This window comes from Laetiporus sulphureus (assembly GCF_001632365.1).
Source record: "Laetiporus sulphureus 93-53 unplaced genomic scaffold LAESUscaffold_40, whole genome shotgun sequence".
Taxonomy (NCBI): Eukaryota; Fungi; Basidiomycota; class Agaricomycetes; order Polyporales; family Laetiporaceae; genus Laetiporus; species Laetiporus sulphureus.
The window spans coordinates 89,320-110,796 of record NW_024468549.1 but is presented as its reverse complement, the minus strand read 5'-3'; the positions used below and the strand labels follow the sequence as shown (position 1 = coordinate 110,796).

At 53.3% G+C, this 21,477-nt stretch overlaps 7 protein-coding genes across 7 annotated transcripts; 3 read left to right on the top strand and 4 right to left on the bottom strand.

The window, feature by feature from the left end:
* Positions 1–191: 191 nt before the first annotated feature.
* Positions 192–2,248, bottom strand: LAESUDRAFT_761959 (uncharacterized protein; the record flags this gene model as incomplete). The annotated part of the gene is made up of 4 exons (XM_040913002.1): positions 192–1,091; positions 1,144–1,313; positions 1,374–1,577; positions 1,660–2,248. 4 exons carry the CDS (start codon positions 2,246–2,248, stop codon positions 192–194), a joined length of 1,863 nt encoding a protein of 620 aa, XP_040761120.1.
* Positions 2,249–2,297: 49 nt separating this feature from the next.
* Positions 2,298–2,850, bottom strand: LAESUDRAFT_761958 (uncharacterized protein; the record flags this gene model as incomplete). The annotated part of the gene is made up of 2 exons (XM_040913001.1): positions 2,298–2,705; positions 2,764–2,850. 2 exons carry the CDS (start codon positions 2,848–2,850, stop codon positions 2,298–2,300), a joined length of 495 nt encoding a protein of 164 aa, XP_040761119.1.
* A 1,296-nt stretch (positions 2,851–4,146) lies between these two features.
* Positions 4,147–7,618, top strand: LAESUDRAFT_683871 (uncharacterized protein). The gene is made up of 5 exons (XM_040905839.1): positions 4,147–4,651; positions 4,702–5,761; positions 5,830–6,063; positions 6,124–6,290; positions 6,342–7,618. Exons 1-5 carry the CDS (start codon positions 4,154–4,156, stop codon positions 7,383–7,385), a joined length of 3,003 nt encoding a protein of 1,000 aa, XP_040761118.1. The 5' UTR covers positions 4,147–4,153; the 3' UTR covers positions 7,386–7,618.
* A 217-nt stretch (positions 7,619–7,835) lies between these two features.
* On the bottom strand, positions 7,836–8,896 carry LAESUDRAFT_729196 (uncharacterized protein). The gene is made up of 2 exons (XM_040909594.1): positions 8,383–8,896; positions 7,836–8,264 (listed from the first exon to the last, which is right to left on the bottom strand). Exons 1-2 carry the CDS (start codon positions 8,602–8,604, stop codon positions 8,007–8,009), a joined length of 480 nt encoding a protein of 159 aa, XP_040761117.1. The 5' UTR covers positions 8,605–8,896; the 3' UTR covers positions 7,836–8,006.
* A 410-nt stretch (positions 8,897–9,306) lies between these two features.
* On the top strand, positions 9,307–12,957 carry LAESUDRAFT_729195 (glycoside hydrolase family 3 protein). The gene is made up of 11 exons (XM_040909593.1): positions 9,307–10,045; positions 10,405–10,506; positions 10,555–10,653; positions 10,703–10,796; positions 10,856–10,984; positions 11,039–11,216; positions 11,269–11,428; positions 11,482–11,599; positions 11,651–12,313; positions 12,370–12,419; positions 12,480–12,957. The coding sequence occupies exons 1-11, from the start codon at positions 9,453–9,455 to the stop codon at positions 12,892–12,894; spliced, it is 2,601 nt and encodes an 866-aa protein (XP_040761116.1). The 5' UTR covers positions 9,307–9,452; the 3' UTR covers positions 12,895–12,957.
* Positions 12,958–14,931: 1,974 nt separating this feature from the next.
* Positions 14,932–17,571, top strand: LAESUDRAFT_761954 (uncharacterized protein; the record flags this gene model as incomplete). Its single annotated transcript, XM_040913000.1, has 5 exons — positions 14,932–15,018; positions 15,078–16,137; positions 16,214–16,417; positions 16,478–16,647; positions 16,699–17,571. 5 exons carry the CDS (start codon positions 14,932–14,934, stop codon positions 17,569–17,571), a joined length of 2,394 nt encoding a protein of 797 aa, XP_040761115.1.
* Positions 17,572–17,741: 170 nt separating this feature from the next.
* On the bottom strand, positions 17,742–21,247 carry LAESUDRAFT_751634 (uncharacterized protein). The gene is made up of 5 exons (XM_040911677.1): positions 20,888–21,247; positions 19,771–20,836; positions 19,469–19,702; positions 19,242–19,408; positions 17,742–19,190 (listed from the first exon to the last, which is right to left on the bottom strand). Exons 1-5 carry the CDS (start codon positions 21,023–21,025, stop codon positions 18,144–18,146), a joined length of 2,652 nt encoding a protein of 883 aa, XP_040761114.1. The 5' UTR covers positions 21,026–21,247; the 3' UTR covers positions 17,742–18,143.
* Positions 21,248–21,477: the final 230 nt, after the last annotated feature.

Genomic DNA, 21,477 nt, shown 5'->3' with positions numbered 1-21,477 from the left:
CTTTCATGTATATGTTGTCTTGTACCCGTTGCCCAATTGCTTTCGGGCTGCTGACAAGAGTAGATAAGCCTATATAAGGAGGTCCACGTACTTGTAGCAGCTTGTCGACGCTGTAACCATCTTGTATAAGTTTGCATGTGCCGATTATTGCCTTATTTGCTTGTATAAGTCACCATAAGAATGTGCAAGCGTCAAAAAGACATGTTTACATTTTCCTGATGTCGCTGCTGTGTCTCCGTTTTAGAGTCAGAAGGTTTCGGTCGAGGTCGAGACGAGTGGGATGTGGATGGGTCGCTGTGGCTAGGTTCAGCAGAAGTCCGCTGATGTGTACTGATGCGCTGTCCGCCTGCGCCGTCCTTGGTGCCCGAGTTACCCCACTTCGTCTTCTTCGTTGGCCGTTCGTCGTCTATCGTGTTCAAGGCCAGACGTTTCCCGAGGAGTGTCTTCTCATGGACAGCCTCACTGGTAGGTTTTTCTGGATCGATGTCCATTTCATCTGCCTTCCGTCGTGCACCGCTCTCGCGTAGCTCACGCTGGCCCGCCGTACCAACTTTCCTGCAGCTCCGTTTTGGCCTATCACGGCTATAAGCCGATCTGCGTCTGAGAGGGGTGATTGTGGCCACGAATAGGTCAACATGCCATGGGACATCGGATTTTTGGCGCCTCGCTCTATCCGGGTTTTGGGGGAATGACATCTTCAATACTTGATCCCAGAGTTCTGCCAGGCTCTCGAAGGTCCAGGTGGGCGGATACCTCTTCAAGACGATCGATGGCGAACCGTTCAGGGCCATGGCCTTGTTCAGCCACACTTGCATAGGCTTTGATTTAAACACGAATTCTTCCGTGTATCTCCGATCGAACTTGTTCATGAGCTTCCCTATGCCGCCCAGTACGTATTTCCCATAGTGTTGCATGTACTCATCAAAAAAATTGGCAAGGAACATATCCAACTGCCTCAGTGTTCCGTTGTGAGCCAACCACAGTGCAGCGCAAAAGAGCACTACGTAAAGCAATGATTCCAAGTCGTCCTCTACAACGCGCTGGTAATCTTCGTTTAATAGAACGTTCATCGACGCGAATTGCCAACAGCCCTGCACACCTCAAGTGAGAAAATGAACCAATAACCTCATATGTATCTCTTACAATGATGCGCTCCAAGCGACGTTCTGACGAGGGATTAATGTCGCAGCCGAGCTCCCAATTTGTCAGATATCCACGCCTTCGCTCCTCTCCTGGTTTTCTGTACAAGATGACGTTGTTCACGCTGACATTACGGTGGATCTTTTCGGCTAGATTGTGGGCATCGGCAATCGCTGGCATCAGACTCATGTCAAACCCTTGTTAATGTGCTATGAGAGATATGAACGACGTACCGTCGAGTATGTCACGGGTGCTTTCAAGAAGTTCCCTTGAGTCCGTGAAATGTCGCGGAGTGTAACCAGCGACACTTGAAACGAGCCTGCAGTGGACATGGCGCGAGACTGTGATCTTGCGCAGTTTTCCCTTCTCTGTGTCTCCAATGCATAACCACGTTTCTAGCAGAAACATTCCCACAAGTGTTTTCTGAGAACACATGTCTGATAACAGAACAGGTAAAATTCAATCAACGACAGGTCATTCTGGGGAATTTTTGAAAAAAAAAAAGGCATCGGTACTCACCTTCGCAACACAGCCTGACTTTGCCACAATGCAGAACCTCGGGAACATTCCGCATGGCGCACTCTGTTAAGTCTCTCATGATGGTGCTCTCATGTTCTACGCCTGAATCGTGATATGGCCAACTGTCCTTCAGCAGCCTCACAGAGCCGTCTGGGCCCACTGCCCAGTATTCGCGCATACCTCTGCATAAAACTGACATGGATGATGCAATGGGACGGGAAACGAGATAACGATGAGGTTCGACCTTGACATTGCCTTCACCGTCGGGTATCTCGTCGAAAACGTAAACCGCTACGACTTTGCCCGACGTGTAATGTTCGCACAGAGCTTCTACCAATCGTTCTGTGGCTTTTGGTATTCGTTTCTTCAATTCCGCTTCTTGATCTTCGTCCTTCGCTAATCGAGTAGCATCATCATTCGAGGTGCAGAGCAGCAGCTGTTCCTTGATATGCCAAGTGATAGCCTGCTCAAACTTCTTCTCCTCAGCGGGCTCGGCCCACTCCACTGTCGTATCGAAGCCTCGAGCATGGTCGCTGGCATGAGAAAACCACCACAGAAACTTGCAAATGATGTCCGGGTCCTCATGCATGCTTATCACTTCTGTCACCACCACTCCACTGCGGTCCCAGTAGAACAGTCTAACATAGCAGCCAAACAGACATCGAAAAGAGGCAATGACGATGTTGGCGGGCCAGAATCTCTGTAGCATAGGCAATATTTTTCCCGAGAGCCTTCTTCGCATGATTGAACTCCTCCATGCTCGTCAATGACTGACGGTTCAGGATGAATTGGTGAGTTGTGCGATTCGTGTTCTCTGGGGGATCTGCGAAGAAGTCCTGCGAGGGGTTGCACGTCACCTCAATGAACAGTTCTGCATAACCCATGTGAGCGACCGCAGTTTTGCTTTTGCTCTTCTTGTGCGGAACCTCCACCACATCTCGGAAGATGCAAACATCTGGCTTGAATGTTCCGGGACCTGCTGATGTATTCTTGAATGTGAAGCCTGGACATCTACACTGCTTTTCTCGGCCATTCAGTGCAGCAACCTACAATGTCAATGCATCATGATAGCAGCGAATTGAACCATGGATCGCCATAACTTACCAAGTGAGTGCAGATTTCTGACTCCTCAGCCTGCATGGGAATGCTCGCAAAGGCTCCAGCTGAAGGAGGCATGCCATCAAAAGACATATTGCCAAAGCCACGACAGAGCCGCTTGCAGAAGTCTGAAGGCGGCATTGGACCGAGAACGTACGAATAAGCTTCCTCGGTGAGACGAATGTATTGTCTGTTTTCCTCTTCGCTATCAAAGCCATGCTGCGCCAAAGAGCTCTCGCATGTGGCGATTGGAACGTGCTGCACGGGCGTTCGTTCATTTCTAGTTTTAGGAACCTGAGGCGAAGTAAGGGAGCTAATGGGTGTGGTTGACTGTACATTGTCACTGAGAGTGCGGTCTCCATAAGGTTTCTGGAATGGAACGTTCTTCATGATTAGTGCTGCGAGTGGCAGGAAGATGTTGAGGAAGTTTGAAAACAAACAGGGTGTACAGAGCGAGCTTTTATAGTGAAAGGCCACAGTGTCTATGCCACCCCATTCGTCTTGGCAGTGGCGCTGCGGCTGGTTCAAAACACGCCGATCAATCACATAACTTTGTCGCAATAACTTCTGCGCACTCACTCCCGCCCCCCTCTGCCGGTCGCCTCCAACGTCGCATTGTTCTTAGACCGTACGTTACTGGTCCAGATCTGACACTCGCCACCTACAATACGAGTCAGTGAAATATTTCAGCACAACATTTCCCGTGCTTACAGGCCGTCTTTCAGGGCTGGATTTGGTATGAGAAGATGAGCGCTCTTGTGAATTCAGTAGTCTACTTTTTGACGCATGGGTCTTGTCGAGAAGTCGGCTTTTTGATCGGAGATGGAAAATAACAACGAACCTGCTTTTCGGACTTTGTAATCCCGTGTGATCCTTCCTTTGTCCTTTGAAGGTACAATTAGAACGGGGTTCAACTCCCTCCCCAAGTCTTCTGTCATGGTACAAGGCCGGCCCGGTGGCACTTCAATGTTACCAATATCCAAACCATATTGACGATCTGCCATGTACTGACTCGACAAGGCAAGGACATTCAGCAAGTATTCTTACTGTCAGGTTGTAGTCTTGGTCTCCGGTCTCGGTCTCTCTGTTCCCGTTCGGTCTTCGTCGCGAACAGGTCTTGTATGTATCCGGTCTCTACACGAATTCTACTTTTCTTACAACTGCGTGAGTGACTCAAGGCCACACCGTCTGTGCCACCCGTCTGTCTTGGCAGTGGGCACGCCGATCGACAATTCTATGATATATATTTAGCCACCGCATGGCCATTGCCACTCCGCCGCTACCATCCTCCCGACCGCCAAGTCTGGCGAGCTCATCACGCGGTCGACATGCATGCGTATATATATATCGTTGCTCCCCAGCCTCCCCAGCCTCGCCATTCTCCTGCCAGCCCATCATGAGCCACTCTATCCATTCCTGCGTCGGTTCTGCAACGCTCTCCTCTCAGGCGGACGGTTCACCTTCTTCTATGTCTGTCCGAGAAAATGATGAACCATCTTCATCTTCTCTTCATATTTTTCCTCAGCAATCCACCCAACGTGGGGCTTCACCTGTCCCTTTCCAAGCTTCTGATGACGCCATAGCTCTGCCTAACATCCCCAAGAGTCGGGAACGGTCTCCCAACGGTTCCACGAAGAGCACCCCGACTGAATGTAACGAGAATTCCACATACGAGCAGAAGTTTTGTGATTGCGAGGACGTGGAAGCGCACTACATACATTATGCTGAGGAAATACAGTCGTATGTGCTAGGCCCAATGCCCTGCGACGAATTCCTCAAAAACGTATGCCACGGCTACCGCAAGATGTCGTTTGATGGAATGCCTTCATCTGTCGATGCCTTCAAGGACGTTCCCCAGCAGGCCGAGAAAGAATTGCAGATATGCGACCCATTCGTAAATCGTTAGAATCCACAACCATATCGCCGCTAATCGCGCTATTGTAGATCTCTGCGTTGAATGGCGTGAACAACCAGTCCAGATGCCCAGGAATGAAGATTATAGACACCTCATCCCGAGCAGAAGAACAGGGTGCGGGATGGCTCAAGCCAGACGTCATGGGCTTTTTGGACAACGCGAACATCCCCAACAAGAGAGCGACATCGGCGGAGTACATGGGCTATGCAGAGATCTTCATCGAAGTGAAGCGCTCGCCAGATAACGACTTCCTTATGGATCCCCCGGAGAACACGAAGCACGACGAACATGTTTTCATTCTCAATCCTTCGTCACTATCAAGCAAAGAAAACCTCCAGATTGCGACGAAAGCTCTCGGCCAGAATGTTGCATATGCGGCCGAGATTCTCGCCCGCCAACATCGTCGCTTCCTCATCTCTATGTCGATGTCAGGCTCCCATATGCGGTTCTTTTTCTGGGATCGAAGTGGCGTGCTCGTAACAGAATCGTTTGACTTGCACGAGCGTCCGGAAATCCTCTGTAAGTTCTTGTGGTGGTTCTCTCACACCAGCTATCATGCACGAGGGTATGACTTGACGCTGAGGATGAGTGTGAATGAGAAGGAGGAAAAGATGTTCAAGGATGCGATGACCAAACACGTGAAGGATCAGCTGTTGCTATGCACCTCGAAGGAAGACGCCATGCGATTGGGGAGAAACGAGATGCAAGTAGCGCAATACATGGCGCGAATAGAAGATGACACGAAACGCATGATAGAAGCCCTGCGTGATCACTATCAGCCGGGGAGCGTCGTAGCGGCCGACGTGTTTCATGAGGCGCAAGACGACGAAGGGAGATTAGAGACTCAGGTCGAGCGCGTTCTGATTTCGTGCCCTGTCACATCTCCTAAGTCGGTTGCAAGCCGAGGCACGCGCGGATATTGGACGATGTTCGCGGATGGCTCTGTCGGTTTTCTAAAGGACACTTGGCGCCATGGGGGTGAAGGGTTTGAGCAAGAGGGCAAAACGATACGGTATCTGAATGAGCACGATGTACAGAATGTGCCCAAAGCTTTGTATCATGGTGATGTAAAGCGGCGCCGCAAAGATGGTGATTACAATCCCTGCCCATTTAACAGTCTTTATCCATTCATTCTGATCTCTCTGTTCTGCTACTAGATAAGGAATTCCAGACGACGGTCGTGCACAGGTACAACAATGCAGATTGGGTGTGCCGCGGGACTGCGCATAGGCATGATGAAGATGAGATCGTGAATAACAATGCCTGGCGTCGAAAAATCAAAGTGATACGTCGCATTCACTACAGACTTGTCTTGGATATTGCCGGGTACAAGCTGAAGTACTTTGCAGACTCACATGAGCTTCTTCAAAGCACACGCGATGTGCTGACCGGTGCGTCACCCACACCTCTTGCAGAATCCTCTCCAGAGTTTAACATGAGTCATATTCCAGCGATGACTGATGCATATAGTGCTGATAAAATACATGGAGGTCAAAGCACGACCAACATCATCCTCTACAGGCGTCCTGGTGAGGAGAGAAGGACCGGGTACTTGATAGACTGGAAGTTTGGCTGTGATGTTAGTCGTCCGCCGGAAGATCGCCTGTGGCGCATTACCGTAAGAAGTCTCCTCTGAACTGCAAAGCACTTCTCTCAATGGTCTTTGCAGGGCACCTGGCAGTTCATGTCAATGAACGTGCTGACCAGAGATGAAAGCTACCGTCACGTTGTCGAGGACGATATGGAGTCGTTGCTCTACATAGTGCTTGATTGTGCTGCACGGTGGTCGGAACACAACGAAGGCGTCAACTGGCTAGAGACATCGTCCTGGTTTCTGGATAAAAATGTAACGATGGACGGAATCTGCTTCGGCGGTTCAGCGAAGCTGGTGAACAAGGCCAATCGGATGTGCACCAAATCTCTCAAGTTCACATGCGAGCCCCTGCAGGACTGGTTGACCGCCGCTTTGGACCTCAATAATCCGGTAGGATCAGTGAACTTCGGCACGTACCTTCCGCAATGGACCCTAGAAAGATTCGCGAAGTTGTGGGACGATGCGTTAGCGAAGCCCTTCGACAATATGCCAGACAGGGTAGAGTGTGAGGTTCCCGGTGTCGAGGCGCAGACACAGTACAGGGTCTCCAACGTGTCTGTCGGCTCATGTGATCCCAAAGACCAGGAGGATTCCAGGAGTCGAGAGCAGGGCGTGGCGAAGTCTGTCATCAACGGAGGCAAAGAGCATAAAGGCGAGCCTGATTCTGGAAGAGGGGAGGGACGCAATCGCCAAGTAAGCACCTCGATGGACCAGCCCGAGACTAGCGGAAGTGCCGCACAAGACGCCATTGACCTCGATGGCGAGAAGGACACTACGAAGGCTGTGCGTGAGAAGGGCCAGCTGAGGAAACGTCGCGCATCTTCTTTGGTCGACAATAAGCGGGCGAAGACGAGGAAGATAAGCTCCAGAGTCAAGGCCAGCACAGGCGAGAAACTCTCGCGTACGCATCAGCAGTCTTCTTCCGAAGCTGGTTTCAGTGGTCAAATGCTACCTTCTGAGCCACAGGCATCTGGTTCGGGGACGCAGATTGGCCTGACGGACGATGTGCCACTGCGTCGATCAACTCGCTCACGTCGTCCGCCTCAGTCGACAACTGTTAACGTGCCAGCACTGACCACGCGTCGGTCCACTCGCAAGCCTTCCGGCAGTCGTGGGTAGCTGGATTGGGCTTCGTGAGGTGTAACCTGTTGTCCTTGCAAGAATCCACGGAGAGATCGGAGTGAATCGCGATGTCCTCTTCATGGTTTAAGTCGTTCAGTGTACTTTGATTCTAGGTATCAAGGATTTTCGTTTCGTATCTGTCAAAGCTCTAGATGGATAGATCTTATGTGAACGCAAGAAATGACCTCGCATTTCAGTGGGATCACAGTCATATATGTAATAGATCATGGATGCTAAGCTGAAACATTTCTCATTTGTAAGCGTGGTGAAGCAAAGGCACGGTCTCAACGTACAGAAATTCAAGTCATCTAGTGAAGGGTTCAGGCATAGTGCTCTTCAACTTTATCATTTGACCTTCGAGGTACAGAAGGCCGCATATGCGAGACATTGAGGTGAGGCCAGTAGGGCATCCATGACACTAATGATAAAAATCGCATTAATCAGATACGCACGCCATGAGAACATGTTCCCCTTCGTCTCGACATTGCGAACCTTTTGCATTGCGGATCGCATGTATCATACAAGAACTGCGCGCCGCTTGGCACCTTGCGCAATCAACTAAAGCCCATTCCATTCAGAGCCCTTCTCAACCTTGAACATCGCCGTCAATCCCAGTTCCTAACGCGCGCTACTTCTCCCAATCCTCACACCATACTCTGCCCTCTCTACGGCCCACCCTTTTATCCGCTCCTCCCAATAGCCCACCGCGTACTTGTCGAGTTTCATCGCCACTTTCCATATCTCTCCCGGCTTGACATCCTTCACCTTCGCGAACGCCTTGAGCGCGAGGGGGGTTCGTGAGCTCCGAGGTAGTAGGCATCGAAAACGTACAGCTGGACGACCTCCGAGCCGGTCGTGGACCCGATGTTTGGTGAGCTTGAGTGTGGCGGTGAGCGTGAGATCGCCGTTCGTGATGATCAGAGAGGAGAGAGACAGGTTGGAGAAGGCGAACCTCGCTTCAGACAGGCCGTAGCTGAGAACGAAAGTGACTCACTGACTGGCCACGTAGAGCACAGGATTGACGTACCCAAAGGGCCATTGTAGTGCAATCCCGAGACGGTGAAAATGCCCATAGCTCGCATAATCCTCCAGCCGCTTCCCGAACGTCAAGCTCATGCGCCCGCAGGGGATTCACCTGCCCAACCAAGACGTCCGCGATCGCCTCGCCCGTCGAGTTTCCCCAAATACCGCGCATGCACGATCCGGAAAATACCATGCTACCTGGGACGGTCTCACGTACGTAGGAGGTTTCTCAAACTTCTGTGTCAGGCGAGATGTTCATATTCGGGGCGTAGATGGTAAGTTCGGAGCCGCTTTCTCTGTCATACACAACCCTGTTCTCTTAATAGACACAGGCGTCAGTCGTCACCAGCGCAGATTTTCACCGATGCACCTTGACTATGTCTTGGACTCGTGACCGATAACAGACCTTGGGACGTTGGAGTGATTTGCGTGTCGTCCACCATACACTTGTCGTAAACCCGTTGATTGCAGTGTGCAGCGGCGACGAAGCACTGAAGAACGCGCTCAGCCTGCACGTATGGAGTTTGTCAACTTGAGGAGTGCTGCATCGAGAACCATGGTCTGCGGTGCAAGATCAGGTACGAGCACCTTATCAGGCGAGAACGTCGCCAGAGGCAGAAGCGAGAATCCCACTTTCCTTCCAGACGGCGCCAAATTAGTTGTGGGCCTGGAACGTCTGTATCGTGTGAGCTGTCCTCCGATACAGACAACATAGATCGGTTACCGCCACCTTCGTGAGCGGTCTATTTCAAAACGCTCTTTGTACGAGACGAACCGACGCTCTGTTAGCGATTAATCATTGCTCGCAAGCAGGTGGATAAGTATCGCAGGGCATAATGCAGCAGCGGCACATAGGAACAGGCGGAGTTGCACTCGAGGATCGCATGTCGGGCGAGGCGACGCCATCCGAACTTTCCCCGCACACGGACTTTCCTCGGCGAACGCGCAGTGCAGCTGCTCTCGCCGTCGCGCATAAGACAACGACCATGCCGCCCCTCTGCGCTTCTCCTCGCGCCCCCGCCTCACCACACGCGATATACAATGCCACCGTCCGATATTGCACGCGCCGACATCGACGCGCTCGTCGACCAGCTCACCACCGACGAGGCCATCCTTCTCACCGCCGGCGTCGGCTTCTGGCACACCCACGCCGTCCCTCGTCTCGCCATCCCCGCGCTCAAGACCTCGGACGGGCCTAACGGGATCCGCGGCAACCACTTCTTCATGGGCACTCCCGCCAAATGCCTCCCCTCTGCCACCGCCCTCGCCTCCACGTTCGACCCCGAGCTGCTGTACGCCGCAGGCCGCAAGCTGATCGCGCGCGAGGCCCACCTCAAGGCCGCATCCGTCTGGCTCGGTCCAACGGTCAACACCCAGCGCAGTCCCCTCGGCGGCCGCTCCTTCGAGTCCTTCTCCGAGGACCCCCACCTGAGCGGCATGTGCGCCGCCGCGTACATCAACGGCGTGCAGGAGGGCGGCATCGCGAGCTGCATCAAGCACTTTGTTGCGAACGACAAGGAGAACGACCGCATGGCCTACGACGCCATCCTCAGCGAACGTGCCCTTCGCGAGATATATCTCATGCCGTTCATGCTCGCCGAGAAGTACGCCCATCCGTGGTGCTTTATGACCGCGTGAGTGTCTCCTTCGTCTTGTATTCGTGTTGGTGGTTGCGATGGTGGTGCGGCGCAGATCTGTTCGCGCGAGTTCGCAAAGACGAGCGTGTTTGGTGCCGATAGGGCGATCTGCATAACGACGATGACGCCAGCATCTGCTGTGAACAGGAGCGCTTTTGTGGCGTCCATTTGTCCATCGGGCGCAAGTGTTTTCTTGGGCTTGCGAGCAGCGACATGAACCGACTATTCAACAATACTCCGTCACCCATGACAGTCCGAAATGCACGCCTGGCGGTCAGGCTCTCGCTTGATCTCTTCGCGCGCATGTCAACCACTTAGTGGTGTGAATTCACGCTAACCTGCCGTTCCCCGACCAGGTACAACCGCGTCAACGGCACGCACGTCTCCGAGAATCCAAAGATCCTCCAAGACATCCTGCGCAACGAGTGGGGCAGCAACGCGCTCGTCATGAGTGACTGGTTCGTCCCTGCCGTTCTTCCTCGACCCGTCCTGACCTTTGCGCGCAGGTTCGGCGCGTACTCGGTCGACCACGCGATCAACGCCGGACTGGACCTCGAGATGCCGGGCACGAACAAGTGGCGCACGCTCGATCTCATGAACCGCTCGTGAGTCGCACTCTGAGCGGCTCGTGTTTTGCTGACATGCAGCGTACAGCATCCAGAGCAGGAAGATCATGAAGCGCACGGTGAAAGAGCGCGCGCGCAAGGTCCTCGAGCTTGCACAGCGGTGTGCAAAGGCCGCGCCCGAGGTACGTCCCGCCGCTCTCTTCCCTCTCAGTCTGACGGCTCGAATATCACCCCGCGCCAGATCCTCGATGGCGACGGCCTCGAGCGCACGGAAGACACGCCCGAGGAGCGCGCGCTCATGCGCGAACTTGCCGCGGCGTCGATCGTGCTGCTCAAGAACGAGGGTGGCGTCCTCCCGCTGAAGCCCAAGGTGAGTCCGTATTCACCCCCCACTCGCTAACGTCGGCCCTGACCGGCATGCCAGGCGCAAGGCATCAAGAAGCTCGCGATCGTCGGCGGGAACGCGAAGGCGGCGGTGCTGAGCGGCGGCGGGTCCGCTGCGCTCAAGCCGAGCTTCTTCGTGAGTCCATACGATGGGATCGTCGCCGCGCTCGGCGAGGTCGCGCCCGACGTCGAGGTCACGTACTGCGAGGGCGCAAGGGGTAACGCGCTGTCTTCCTCCTTCCTGACGAGACGCGGCTGACGGTCGTACAGCGTACATGCTCACGCCGAGCCTCGACTGGGACATGTTCACCGAGGACGGCCGGCGCGGGTGGATGGGCGCGTGGTACGCGCACGAGAGCGACGAGAGCATGGTGCCCGTGAAGATGTCGGTGAAGACGCAGTACATCGACGAGACGAGGATGTTCTTCAGGTGCGCGGTCGGGCTTGGTCTGTGCATGGGATGCGAGCGCTGAGAGGCTGTAGCACGAGCTATCCCGCGGAGCTGACGAAGCGCTGGACGCTCAAGGTGACGGGCTTCCTCAAGCCGCGCGAGACCGACTGCGACTTTGAGTTTGGGCTCTCGTCCGCCGGGCGCGCGAAGGTGCGTGTGCGTCTCTCCCTGCAACCTCTCTATTAATGCTCAACTCCGCAGCTGTACGTCGACGGCAAGCTCGTGATCGACAACTGGACGCGCCAGATGCGGGGCGATGCGTTCTTCGGCTCGGGATCGACGGAGGACAAGGGCGTGGTCCCGCTCAAGGCAGGCGTCAAGCATGAGATCGTCGTCGAGTACTGCAACGTGCGCGCGCCGGCGGCGGACGACCCGGACGAGGCGGTGATGGACTCTAATCCGGGTGTGCGGCTCGGCGGGGCGGTAGTGGAGGACGCGGATGCATTGATGGCGCGCGCGGAGCGGGTGGCGGCTGAGGCGGATGCGGTGGTCGTCGTCGTAGGACTGAACGCGGACTGGGAGACGGAGGGGTACGATCGGACGACGCTTGCGCTCCCCGGGCGGACAGACGAGCTCGTGTGGCGCGTGGCGAGGGCGAACAAGCGCAAGCGCACGGTGGTCGTTACGCAGGCGGGCTCGGCGATCGCGATGCCGTGGGCGGAGGAGCCGGGCGTGCTGGGGATTGTGCATGCGTGGTATTTGGGGAACGCGACGGGCGAGGCGATAGGGGATGTTTTGATTGGGAGGGTGAATCCGTGTGGGCGGATGAGCTTGACGTTTGGGAGGAGGTTGGAGGATTATGCGAGTTTTGGGCATTTTCGGTCGGAGAATGGGAGGGTGCGGTATGGGGAGGATTTGTTTGTGGTGAGTGGGGCGTGTGGAAGGAAGGCGAGATGAGATGCTGATGTGTGTGGGTGCAGGGATATAAGCATTTTCATCATCGCGGGATCGCGCCGCAATGGCCCTTTGGGTTCGTCGATCCTATACTCCGCCTGGCCAGTCACTGATTTACTTTTCGTTTCGTTCTCAGCTACGGCCTCTCCTACACGACGTTCGCCTTCTCCAACCTCTCTCTCTCCTCTCCGACCATCGCAAACGGCGACCTCACCCTCACCGCCACACTGACGCTCACCAACACCGGGCCCGTCACCGGCTCGGAGGTCGTCCAGCTGTACGTGTCGATGCCTACCACCTCGGAGCTCACGCACCCGCCGCTTGCGCTCAAGGCGTTCGTGAAGGTGAAGGATGTCAAGCCGGGGGAGAGTCGGGAGGTGGTGTTGAAGCTTGATAAGTATGCGGTGAGTTATTGGGAGGAGAGGATTGGGAGGTGGGTTGTGGAGAGGGGGGAGTATGGTGTGAGGGTTGGGAGGAGTAGTGCGATGGAGGAGTTGGGGTTGGTGGCGAGGTTCAGGGTTGAGAAGGGCTTTGAATGGAATGGGTTGTAGGTGCGCGTGAGTTGTGCTGTTCCGTGGACAGTGCTAGTGATGTATAGTAGGTGCCAGACGCGGAGTTCTTGTATGATACGGTGCGATCGGCGATGCAGAAGGTAAGGAACGTCGAGACGAAGAAGTGCCTGCACCACGACTGAGCGCAACGATTTTACGCACCGACAAACGGATCAGAAAGTGATGCAGGCACAAGTAGCAGCGTCAAAAGCATCTGTCAAATTGAGGTTAGAAAATAAAGCATGGAGATGTACGAGAGAAACAGGTGGCCGTCTAGGGCGAGTCGATGCGGTTGGAACTGCCTTTGAGATAGCTTTTGCAGACGGTTGGTACCAATGCGCGCCATTAACGGTGTAGCTAACAGCAAGCCAATTGTCTATCGTAGTACGTGTGGTACGTCCGTGCCAGTGCGTTCTGAAAGCAGCGAGAAGAACATCTGAAGCAGGCATGCGAGAAGTATGGCTTTGAGGCTGTCTTCCTGCTTTGGCGTCCTCGGATATAACGCGCAACTTGCTCGTATTAGGGCGGTTCTGATATGCTGAACCTGTGGGGAAAATCTCGCTGCTTTACTCACGTACGTGTGGCGCACCTCACAATCGAAGCGTAGGATGGCCTTGTAGTTCTCGGAGAAGTCCGGCAACGCCAGAATGGAGTTGAAGTGGAGCTGGAAGCGGCTTGTCACCGTGTCATGGCCGATTCTTGTGTATATCTTCAGTATATTTTGCTACGCCTCGAAAACCGTTTCCAGTGGGAGAAAAGATTCGTCTGGCCACGCGCTAATTCGCGTGCCGGCTCGCTCAGTTTGAGCGTTGCGCGCTGTGCGCCTATTGTTCTCGGCCGATAGCATATCCGCTGGAGCTCCTTACCAAGGAAGAGATGCAAAGCCGCCACCACGGCCAGTCCCGGTCCTGCCTTGGGTACTTACGTAACCTGCCGTCTGTAAATGCCCCGCGGACTTGTCTCCGGCAGCAGGAGAACGTCGACCTACGTTCATACTACATATCACTAGGAGAGTGACTATATGGCAGAGAAAATGGATAAAAAGCGATGGAAATCTCAAAGCAAGCGCGTATACGCGCTGAGGCAGTGGCGAGGAGAAGAGGCAGGAAGAGGCGCGTATGTCAGGTGAGCGCGTCTCTTTCCCGTCCACCTGCTTAGTAAGCGAGCGTTCGGTCCAGCGCTTATGTCTCGCGCTGGCCCCGAACTTCGTGGATGTCCTAGCTGCGAGCGCATCCGCCTGCTTGTTGTTGAATGAGGGACAGAAACTTAATTGGTGCTTATTATACCTTACTACGACGCGTCCTAGTCACCCCAATCCCAATCCCAAAGTCTTCCATTCTCTGTGTGTGCTCTTCCGGACCCGCTCGCGCCATACAACCACTCTGCGCCGCTCGCACTTATCCTCATGCTCTACGCTGAAATATGCGTGGCCGTGTGCTCCTCGGCCCCTCAAATTCAAACACGCACCTTATATGCTTTCATTCGCCTTGAAGTATTTGTTTCTTGCTATCCGCAGTCGTTGTCTGTCTGGCGTTCGTTTATGGCAGTTTCAATACGCGCGAGTAGCAACTCACGCGGTGGCTTTCATAACATGTGAAACACATGTATTGATCGGCGCGTTCATGAAGTGGCCGTGGTGCCACTGCCAAGCCAGACGGGGTGGCACAGACGCACTGGCCTTTCAGAATAAAAGGCTCGCTTTGGACGCCCCGTCTTTTTTAAACTTCCTCAGCATCCTCCTGTTACTGCAGCACGCCAATCATGAAGAACATTTTATCCCAGAAACGTTATGGAGACCGCACGCTCAGTGATGATGTACAGTCAACGATACCTCGAGCTCATAAAACTGGAAACGAACCAACGCCCGTGCAGCACGTTCCAATCGCCACATGCGAGAGTTCTTTTCTGGAGCATAGCTTTGATATCCTAGAGGAGAAAAAACATTACATCCGTCTCGCCGAGGAAGCTTATTCGTACATTCTCGGTCCAATGCCGCCTTTGGACTTCTGCAAGCGGTTCTGTCATGGCTTTGGCAATATGTCTTTTGATGGCATGCCTCCTTCAGCTGGAGTCTTTGCGAGCATTCCCGTGCATGCTGAGGAGTCAAAAATCTGCACTCGTTTGGTAAGTCATTGCGATTCACAGATCAGTTCGCTGCCAATTATGATTCAATAATGTTGCAGGTTGCTGCGCTGAATGGCCGAGGAAAGCATCGTCGATGTTCAGGCTTCACGTTCAAGAATACATCAGCACGGTCTGAATCGCCGGGTCTCGGAACGTTCAAGCCAGATGTTTGTATCTTCCGAGATGGCGTGAAGGATGCTCATCAGAAGAGCAAAAGCAAGAGCGCGGTCGCTCATTTGGCCTATGCAGAACTGTTTATCGAAGTGAAGCGCAATCTCTTGGAGGACTTCTTCTCAGATCCCCCGGAGAACGCGGATCGCGCAAGTCACCAGTTTATCCTGAACCGCGAGTCATTGGTGAGCATGGAGGAGTTCCGTCATGCGAAGGAGGCTCTTGGGAAGATTGTTGCCTATGCCACGGAGATTCTGGCCCGCCAGCATCGTCATTGCCTCTTCTCGATGTCCGTTTCCGGCTGCTATGTTAGACTATTCTACTGGGACCGTAGCGGAGTGGTGGTGACAGAAGCGATGAGCATGCGTGAGCATCCGGACATCATCTGCAAGTTTCTGTGGTGGTTTTCCCATGCTAGCGACTATGCTCGAGGCTTCGATGTGACAGTGGAGTGGGCCGAGCCAGCTGAGGAGAAGAAGTTTGAGCAGGCGATCACTCGGCACATCAAGGAACAGCTGCTACTCTGCACCTCGAATGAAGATGTTATTCGACTAGCGAAGGACGAAGAGCAAGTGGAATTAAGAAAACGAATACCAAAAGACACGAAACGATTGGTGGAAGCTCTATGCGAACACTACACGTCGGGGAAAGTCATAGCGGTCCACGTTTTCGACGAGACAACCGACCGTCAAGGCAACGTCAAGGTCGAACCTTATCGTTATCTCGTTTCCCGTCCCACTGCGTCTCCCATATCATCTTTATGCAGAGACACGCGTGAATACTGGGCAGTGGGCCTGGACGGTACTGTGAGGCTGCTGAAGGACAGTTGGCCATATCACGATTCAGGCATAGAACATGAGAGCACCATCATGAAAGACTTGACAGAGTGCGCCGTGCGAAATGCTCCCGAGGTTCTGCATCGAGGCGAAGTCAGGCTGTGCCACGAAGGTGAGTGCCGATGCCTTTTTTTCACAATTCCCCAGAATGACCTGTCGTTCTGTGAATTTACCTGTTCTGTTATTAGACATGCGTTCTCAGAGAACACTTGCGGGAATCTTTCTGCGAGAAGCGTGGTTATGTATTGGGAACACAGAGAAGGGAAAACGGCGGAAAATCTCAGTCTCGCGCCACGTCCACTGCAGACTCGTTTCAAGTGTCGCCGGGTACAATCTGCGACATTTCACAGACTCAAAGGAACTTCTTGAAAGTACCCGTGACGTACTCGACGGTACGTCATGCATATCTCTCACAGCACATTGACGAGAATTTGACATGAATCTGATGTCAGCAATTGCCGATGCCTACAATCTAGCCAAGAAGATCCACCGCAGTGTTAGCTTGAACAGCATCATCTTGTACAGAAAACCGGGGGAGGAGCGAAGGCGTGGATATCTGACAAACTGGGAGCTCGGCTGCGACATCAATCCCTCTTCAGAACGTCGCGGGCGGCGCGTCATTGTGAGAGATACATATGAGGTTATGGGTCCGTTTTCTAACTTGAGCGTGCAGGGCTGTTGGCAATTCGCGTCGATGAATGTTCTATCAATCAACGATTACCAGCGCGTTGTAGAGGACGACTTAGAATCTTTGCTTTACACAGTGCTCTTTTGCGCTGTACTGTGGTTGGCTAACAACGGAACCGAGAGACAGTTGGAGATGTTCTTTGCCAATGTTTTTGATAAGTACAGGGCACCCTATGGAGAACACGTGCTGGGCGGCTCAGCGAAGATGATGAATAAGTGGAATCGCAGACACACGAAAGGATTCGTGTTCAGATCAAAGCCTTTGCAAGTGTGGCTGGACGAGGTTATGGACCTGAACAGTCCGCCATTTTCGGTATCATCCGTGTCGAAGAGGTACCCGCGCACCTGGAACTTCAAGAGCCTGGCAGATCTCTGGGATCAAGTATTGAGGATGTCATTCCCCAACAAACCAGATAGAGTGAAGCGCCACAAATCCGATGTTCCATGGGGTGTTGTCCTGTTCGTGGCCACGATCACCCCTATCAGACGCAGATCGGCTTATTGCCGTGATAGACCATTACGGAGCTGCAGGATAGTTGGTGCGACGGGTCAGCGTGAGGTACGCGGGAGCGGTACACGACGGACGGCAGACGAAATGGACATCAATCGCGAAAAACCTACCAGTGAGGCTGTCCATGAGAAGACGCTCCTCGGGAAACGTCTGGCCTCCAACACGACAGACGACAAACGGCCAATGAAGAAGACGAAGCGGGGTAACTGGAGCACCAAGGCCGGCGCAGGCGGACAACACATGAGTACACATCAGCGGTCTTCTGCTGAAGGTGGCCACAGCGACCCATCCGCATCCCACTCGTCTCGACCTCGACCGGAACCTTCTGACTCTAAAATGGAGACATAGCAGCAATATGCCACGAATTTTCGTCGGTCGGCCCGATTACGTGAGATGATTCAATGTACGAATCCCAAGCCATTGTAGGCGGTGACCCATGAGTGTATTGAAAATGCTTTCCGTCACCATGGATCATTGATCCCTTTAGTTCATTTGTAAACATCGAGAGTGTAACTTTGGTTCACTTCTGAATGCATCACAATTCGTTACGTAGGTACACAAAGCTGGCAATAGAAAGAACTCGTGTATACTGCAAGAACTTCCTCAGATGCGCGATCACCCACTCAAAGCTCTATCTTGATCTCGCCTGGATCTTTTGCGGCATGCCTCTTACACTCAGCCTTATGCCATCTCAATGGGTCCTTTGGCACATCATCAAGAGGTACACTATTTGTCGGCAGTTGAGATGTGAGCAATGAGTAGTAAAACAGCGACCCTCGAGGAGTAAGAGATGCCATGATGCTTGGTGCACGCTTTGCTCGCTCCGCTCAACTGAAACAGCCTGCCCTCCGCCATAGACTCGCATAATGTGCATACCCTTTCTTCTTTACATGCTCCGCAGTGGCTTAAGCTTCAAATTGTCATTGTTTATTGAAGAGCCGTTTTGAGCTGATCCGACGTGCGGCGAGCGCTGGCACGTTAACGGTCGTCAACCGTTGAGGCGGACGACGTGAGCGAGATGATCGACGCAGCGGCACATCCTCAGTTGGGCCAACCTGCATCCCGGAACCAGATGCCTGCAGCTGAGGAGGTAGCATTTGACCACTAGGACCAACTTCGGAGGACTGCTGATGCGTACGCGAGAGTTTCTCGCTTGTGCTGGCCTTGACTCTGGGGCTTATGTTCCTCGTCTTCTTCGTCCGTTCGTTGTCGACCAAGGAAGACGCCCGACGTTTCCTCAGATCGCTCTTTTCGCGGACAGCGTTCGTAGTGTCCTTCTCGGCGTCGAAGTCCATCGTGTCTTGTGCAGCACTTCCGCTAGCCTCGGGCTGATCCACCGAGGCGCTTCCTTGGCGATTGCGTTCCTCCCCTCTTCCTGAATCAGGTTCGCCTTCACGCTGTTTGCCTCCGTTGGCGACAGGCGTAGCTACGCCCTGCTCTCGACTCCTGGGGTCCTCCTGGTCTTTGATTACACATGAATCGACAGATACGTTGGAGACCCTGTACTGTGTCTGCGCCTCGACACCAGGAATCTCATGCTCTATCCTGTCTGGCATATTGTCGAAGGGCTTCGCCAACGCATCGTCCCACAACTTCGCCAATCTTTCAAGGGTCCACTGTGGAGGATAGCTGCCTAGCTCCGCTGGTCCTACCGGATTATTGAGGTCCAAAGCCGCATTCAACCAGTCCTGCAGGGGCTGGCATGTGAATTTGAGATCTTTGGTGTACTTCCGATTGAGTTTGTTCATCAGCTTCCCCGAACCGCCCATGGAGACTCCGTCCATCGTTACATTTTCACCGAGAAACCAGAACGATGTCCTAAGCCAATTGATGCCTTCGTCTTGTTCCGACCACCGTGCAGCACAATCAAGCACTATGTAGAGCAAGGCCTCCATATCGTCCTCGACAACGTGACGATAGGTGTCATCACCGTCGAGCACGTTCGCTGACATGAACTGCCAGGTGCCCTACAAAGACCATTGAGAGAATTGCTTTGCAATTCAGAGGAGACTTCTTACGTTAATGCGCCACAGGCGATCTCCCGGCGGATGACTAACGTCACAGCCAAACTTCCAGTCTATCAAATATCCGATCCTTCTCTCCTCGCCTGGACGCCTGTAGAGGATGATGTTGGTCGTGCTTTGACCTCGATGTATTTTATCAGCACTATAGGCATCAATCATTGCTGGCATATGATTCATGTTAAACTCTGAAGAGGATTCTGCAAGAGGGATGGGCGGCGTACCGGTCAGCACGTCGCGTGTGCCGTGAAGAAGCTCATGTGAGTCTGAAAAGTACTGCAGCTTGTACCCGGCAATATCCAAGACAAGCCTGTAGTGAATGCGACCTCTCACTTTGATTTTTCGACGCCTGGCATTGTTATCCACGATCTCATCTTCATCATTCCTATGCGCAGTCCCACGGCACACCCAATCTGCATTGTTATACCTGTGCACGACCGTCGTCTGAGGCTTCTTATCTAGTGGCAGAACAGAGAGATCAGAATGAATGGCTTAAAGTTGTTGAAAAGACAGTGATTGTAATTACCATCTTTGCGACGTTCCTTTACGTCGCCATGACACACAACATTGGGCACATTCTGTACATTGTGCTCATTCAAATACCATATCGTTTTGCCCTCTTGCTCGAATCCTTCACCAGCATGGCGCCATGTGTCCTTCAAAAACCCGACAGAGCCATCCGCGAACATCGTCCAATATCCGCGCGTGCCTCGGCTTGCAACAGATTTAGGTGATGTGACAGGGCATGAAACCAGCACGCGCTCAACTTGGGTCTTCACTTTCCCTTCGTCGTCTTGCGCCTCATGAAACACGTCGGCCGCTATGACGCTCCCCGGCTGATAGTGATCACGCAGGGCTTCCATCAGGCACTTCTTGTCATCTTCTATTCGCGCCATGTATTGCGCTACTTGCATCTCGTTTCTCCCCAGTCTCATGGCGTCTTCCTTCGAGGTGCATAGCAACAGCTGCTCCTTCACGTGTTTGGTCATCGCATCCTTGAACATCTTTTCCTCCTTCTCATTCACGCTCATCCTCACCGTCAAATCGTACCCTCGTGCATTATAGCTGGAGTGGGAGAACCACCACAAGAACTTACAGAGAATTTCCGGATGCTCATGCAAGTCGAACGATTCTGTTACGAGCACGCCACTTCGATCCCAGAGAAGGAACCGCATACGGGAGCCTGACATCGACATAGAGATGAGGAAGCGACGATGTTGGCGAGCGAGGATTTCGGCCGCATATGCAACATTCTGGCCGAGGGCTTCAGTCGCAATTTTAAGCTCCTCTTTGCTTGATAGTGATGAAGGGTTGAGAATGAAAAGGTGTTCATCGTGTTTCACGTTCTCCGGGGGATCCATGAAGATGTCGTTGTCTGGCGAGCGCTTCACTTCGACGAAGATCTCCGCGTAGCCCATGTGCTCCACCGATGCCGTGCTCTTGCTCTTCTCCGAAATCTTCATGTCGTCCGAAAAGCCCATGACATCTGGCTGGAGCCATCCCACACCCTGCTCTTCTGCTCGGGATGGGGCGTGAGTGAATTTGATCCCTGGGCATCTGGGCTGACCGTTCCCGCCGTTCACCGCAGAGATCTACGGCAGCATAATTAGCGGCGATATGGTTTGCGAATCACGACGATTTACGAATGGGTCGTAGATCTGCAATTGCTTCTCAGCCTGCTGGGGAACATCCTTGAAGGCATCGACAGGTGAAGGCATGCCGTCAAACGACAGCTTGCAGTAGCCGTGGCATACGTTTTCGAGGAATTCGTCACAGGGCATTGGGCCTAGCACATACGACTGTATTTCCTCAGCATAATGTAGGTAGTGCGCTTCCACGTCCTCGCAATCACAAAAGTCTTGCTGGTATGTGGAGTTCTCGTTACATTCACTCGGAGTGCTCTCCAAGAGAACATTAGGAGACCGTTCCCGATTCTCAGGGGTGTGAGGTAGATCTGTGGTATCAGTAAAAGCTTGGGAAGGGCCGGGTGAGGCTCGTTGTTGAGTGGATTGCTGAGCAGGAGCACGAAGAGAAGATGGTTCATCATCATAAGTGTTGGACACAGAAGATGAAGAAGGGTGTTGCAGAACTGACCCAGGATTGTGTGGTATGGCTCATGGCGGGAGGGTGGTAGTTGGGGAACGGCGAGATATTGAACACAGGCTCATTTGCTGCCAGAGGAACAGAATGCGAGTCGGCCGCGTGATGATTTCGCTCGGTCGGAAGGCGGAGC

What these genes read in the sequence shown, in the direction of transcription:
- LAESUDRAFT_683871 (XM_040905839.1), top strand. Translation starts at nt 4,154, where the DNA reads ATGAGCCACTCTATCCATTCCTGCGTCGGTTCTGCAACGCTCTCCTCT. An exon ending in AAAGCGGCGCCGCAAAGATG is followed by an intron (nt 5,762 to 5,829) that starts GTGATTACAATC and finishes TTCTGCTACTAG; the next exon opens with ATAAGGAATTCCAGACGACG. An exon ending in CACACGCGATGTGCTGACCG is followed by an intron (nt 6,064 to 6,123) that starts GTGCGTCACCCA and finishes GTCATATTCCAG; the next exon opens with CGATGACTGATGCATATAGT.
- LAESUDRAFT_729196 (XM_040909594.1), bottom strand. Translation starts at nt 8,604, where the DNA reads ATGGTATTTTCCGGATCGTGCATGCGCGGTATTTGGGGAAACTCGACG. An exon ending in GTGCTCTACGTGGCCAGTCA is followed by an intron (nt 8,265 to 8,382) that starts GTGAGTCACTTT and finishes GCCACACTCAAG; the next exon opens with CTCACCAAACATCGGGTCCA.
- LAESUDRAFT_729195 (XM_040909593.1), top strand. Translation starts at nt 9,453, where the DNA reads ATGCCACCGTCCGATATTGCACGCGCCGACATCGACGCGCTCGTCGAC. An exon ending in GAGACGAGGATGTTCTTCAG is followed by an intron (nt 11,429 to 11,481) that starts GTGCGCGGTCGG and finishes GAGAGGCTGTAG; the next exon opens with CACGAGCTATCCCGCGGAGC. An exon ending in CGTCCGCCGGGCGCGCGAAG is followed by an intron (nt 11,600 to 11,650) that starts GTGCGTGTGCGT and finishes TCAACTCCGCAG; the next exon opens with CTGTACGTCGACGGCAAGCT.
- LAESUDRAFT_751634 (XM_040911677.1), bottom strand. Translation starts at nt 21,025, where the DNA reads ATGCCCTGTGACGAATTCCTCGAAAACGTATGCCACGGCTACTGCAAG. An exon ending in AAAGGAACGTCGCAAAGATG is followed by an intron (nt 19,703 to 19,770) that starts GTAATTACAATC and finishes TTCTGCCACTAG; the next exon opens with ATAAGAAGCCTCAGACGACG. An exon ending in ATCGCCTGTGGCGCATTAAC is followed by an intron (nt 19,191 to 19,241) that starts GTAAGAAGTCTC and finishes TGGTCTTTGTAG; the next exon opens with GGCACCTGGCAGTTCATGTC.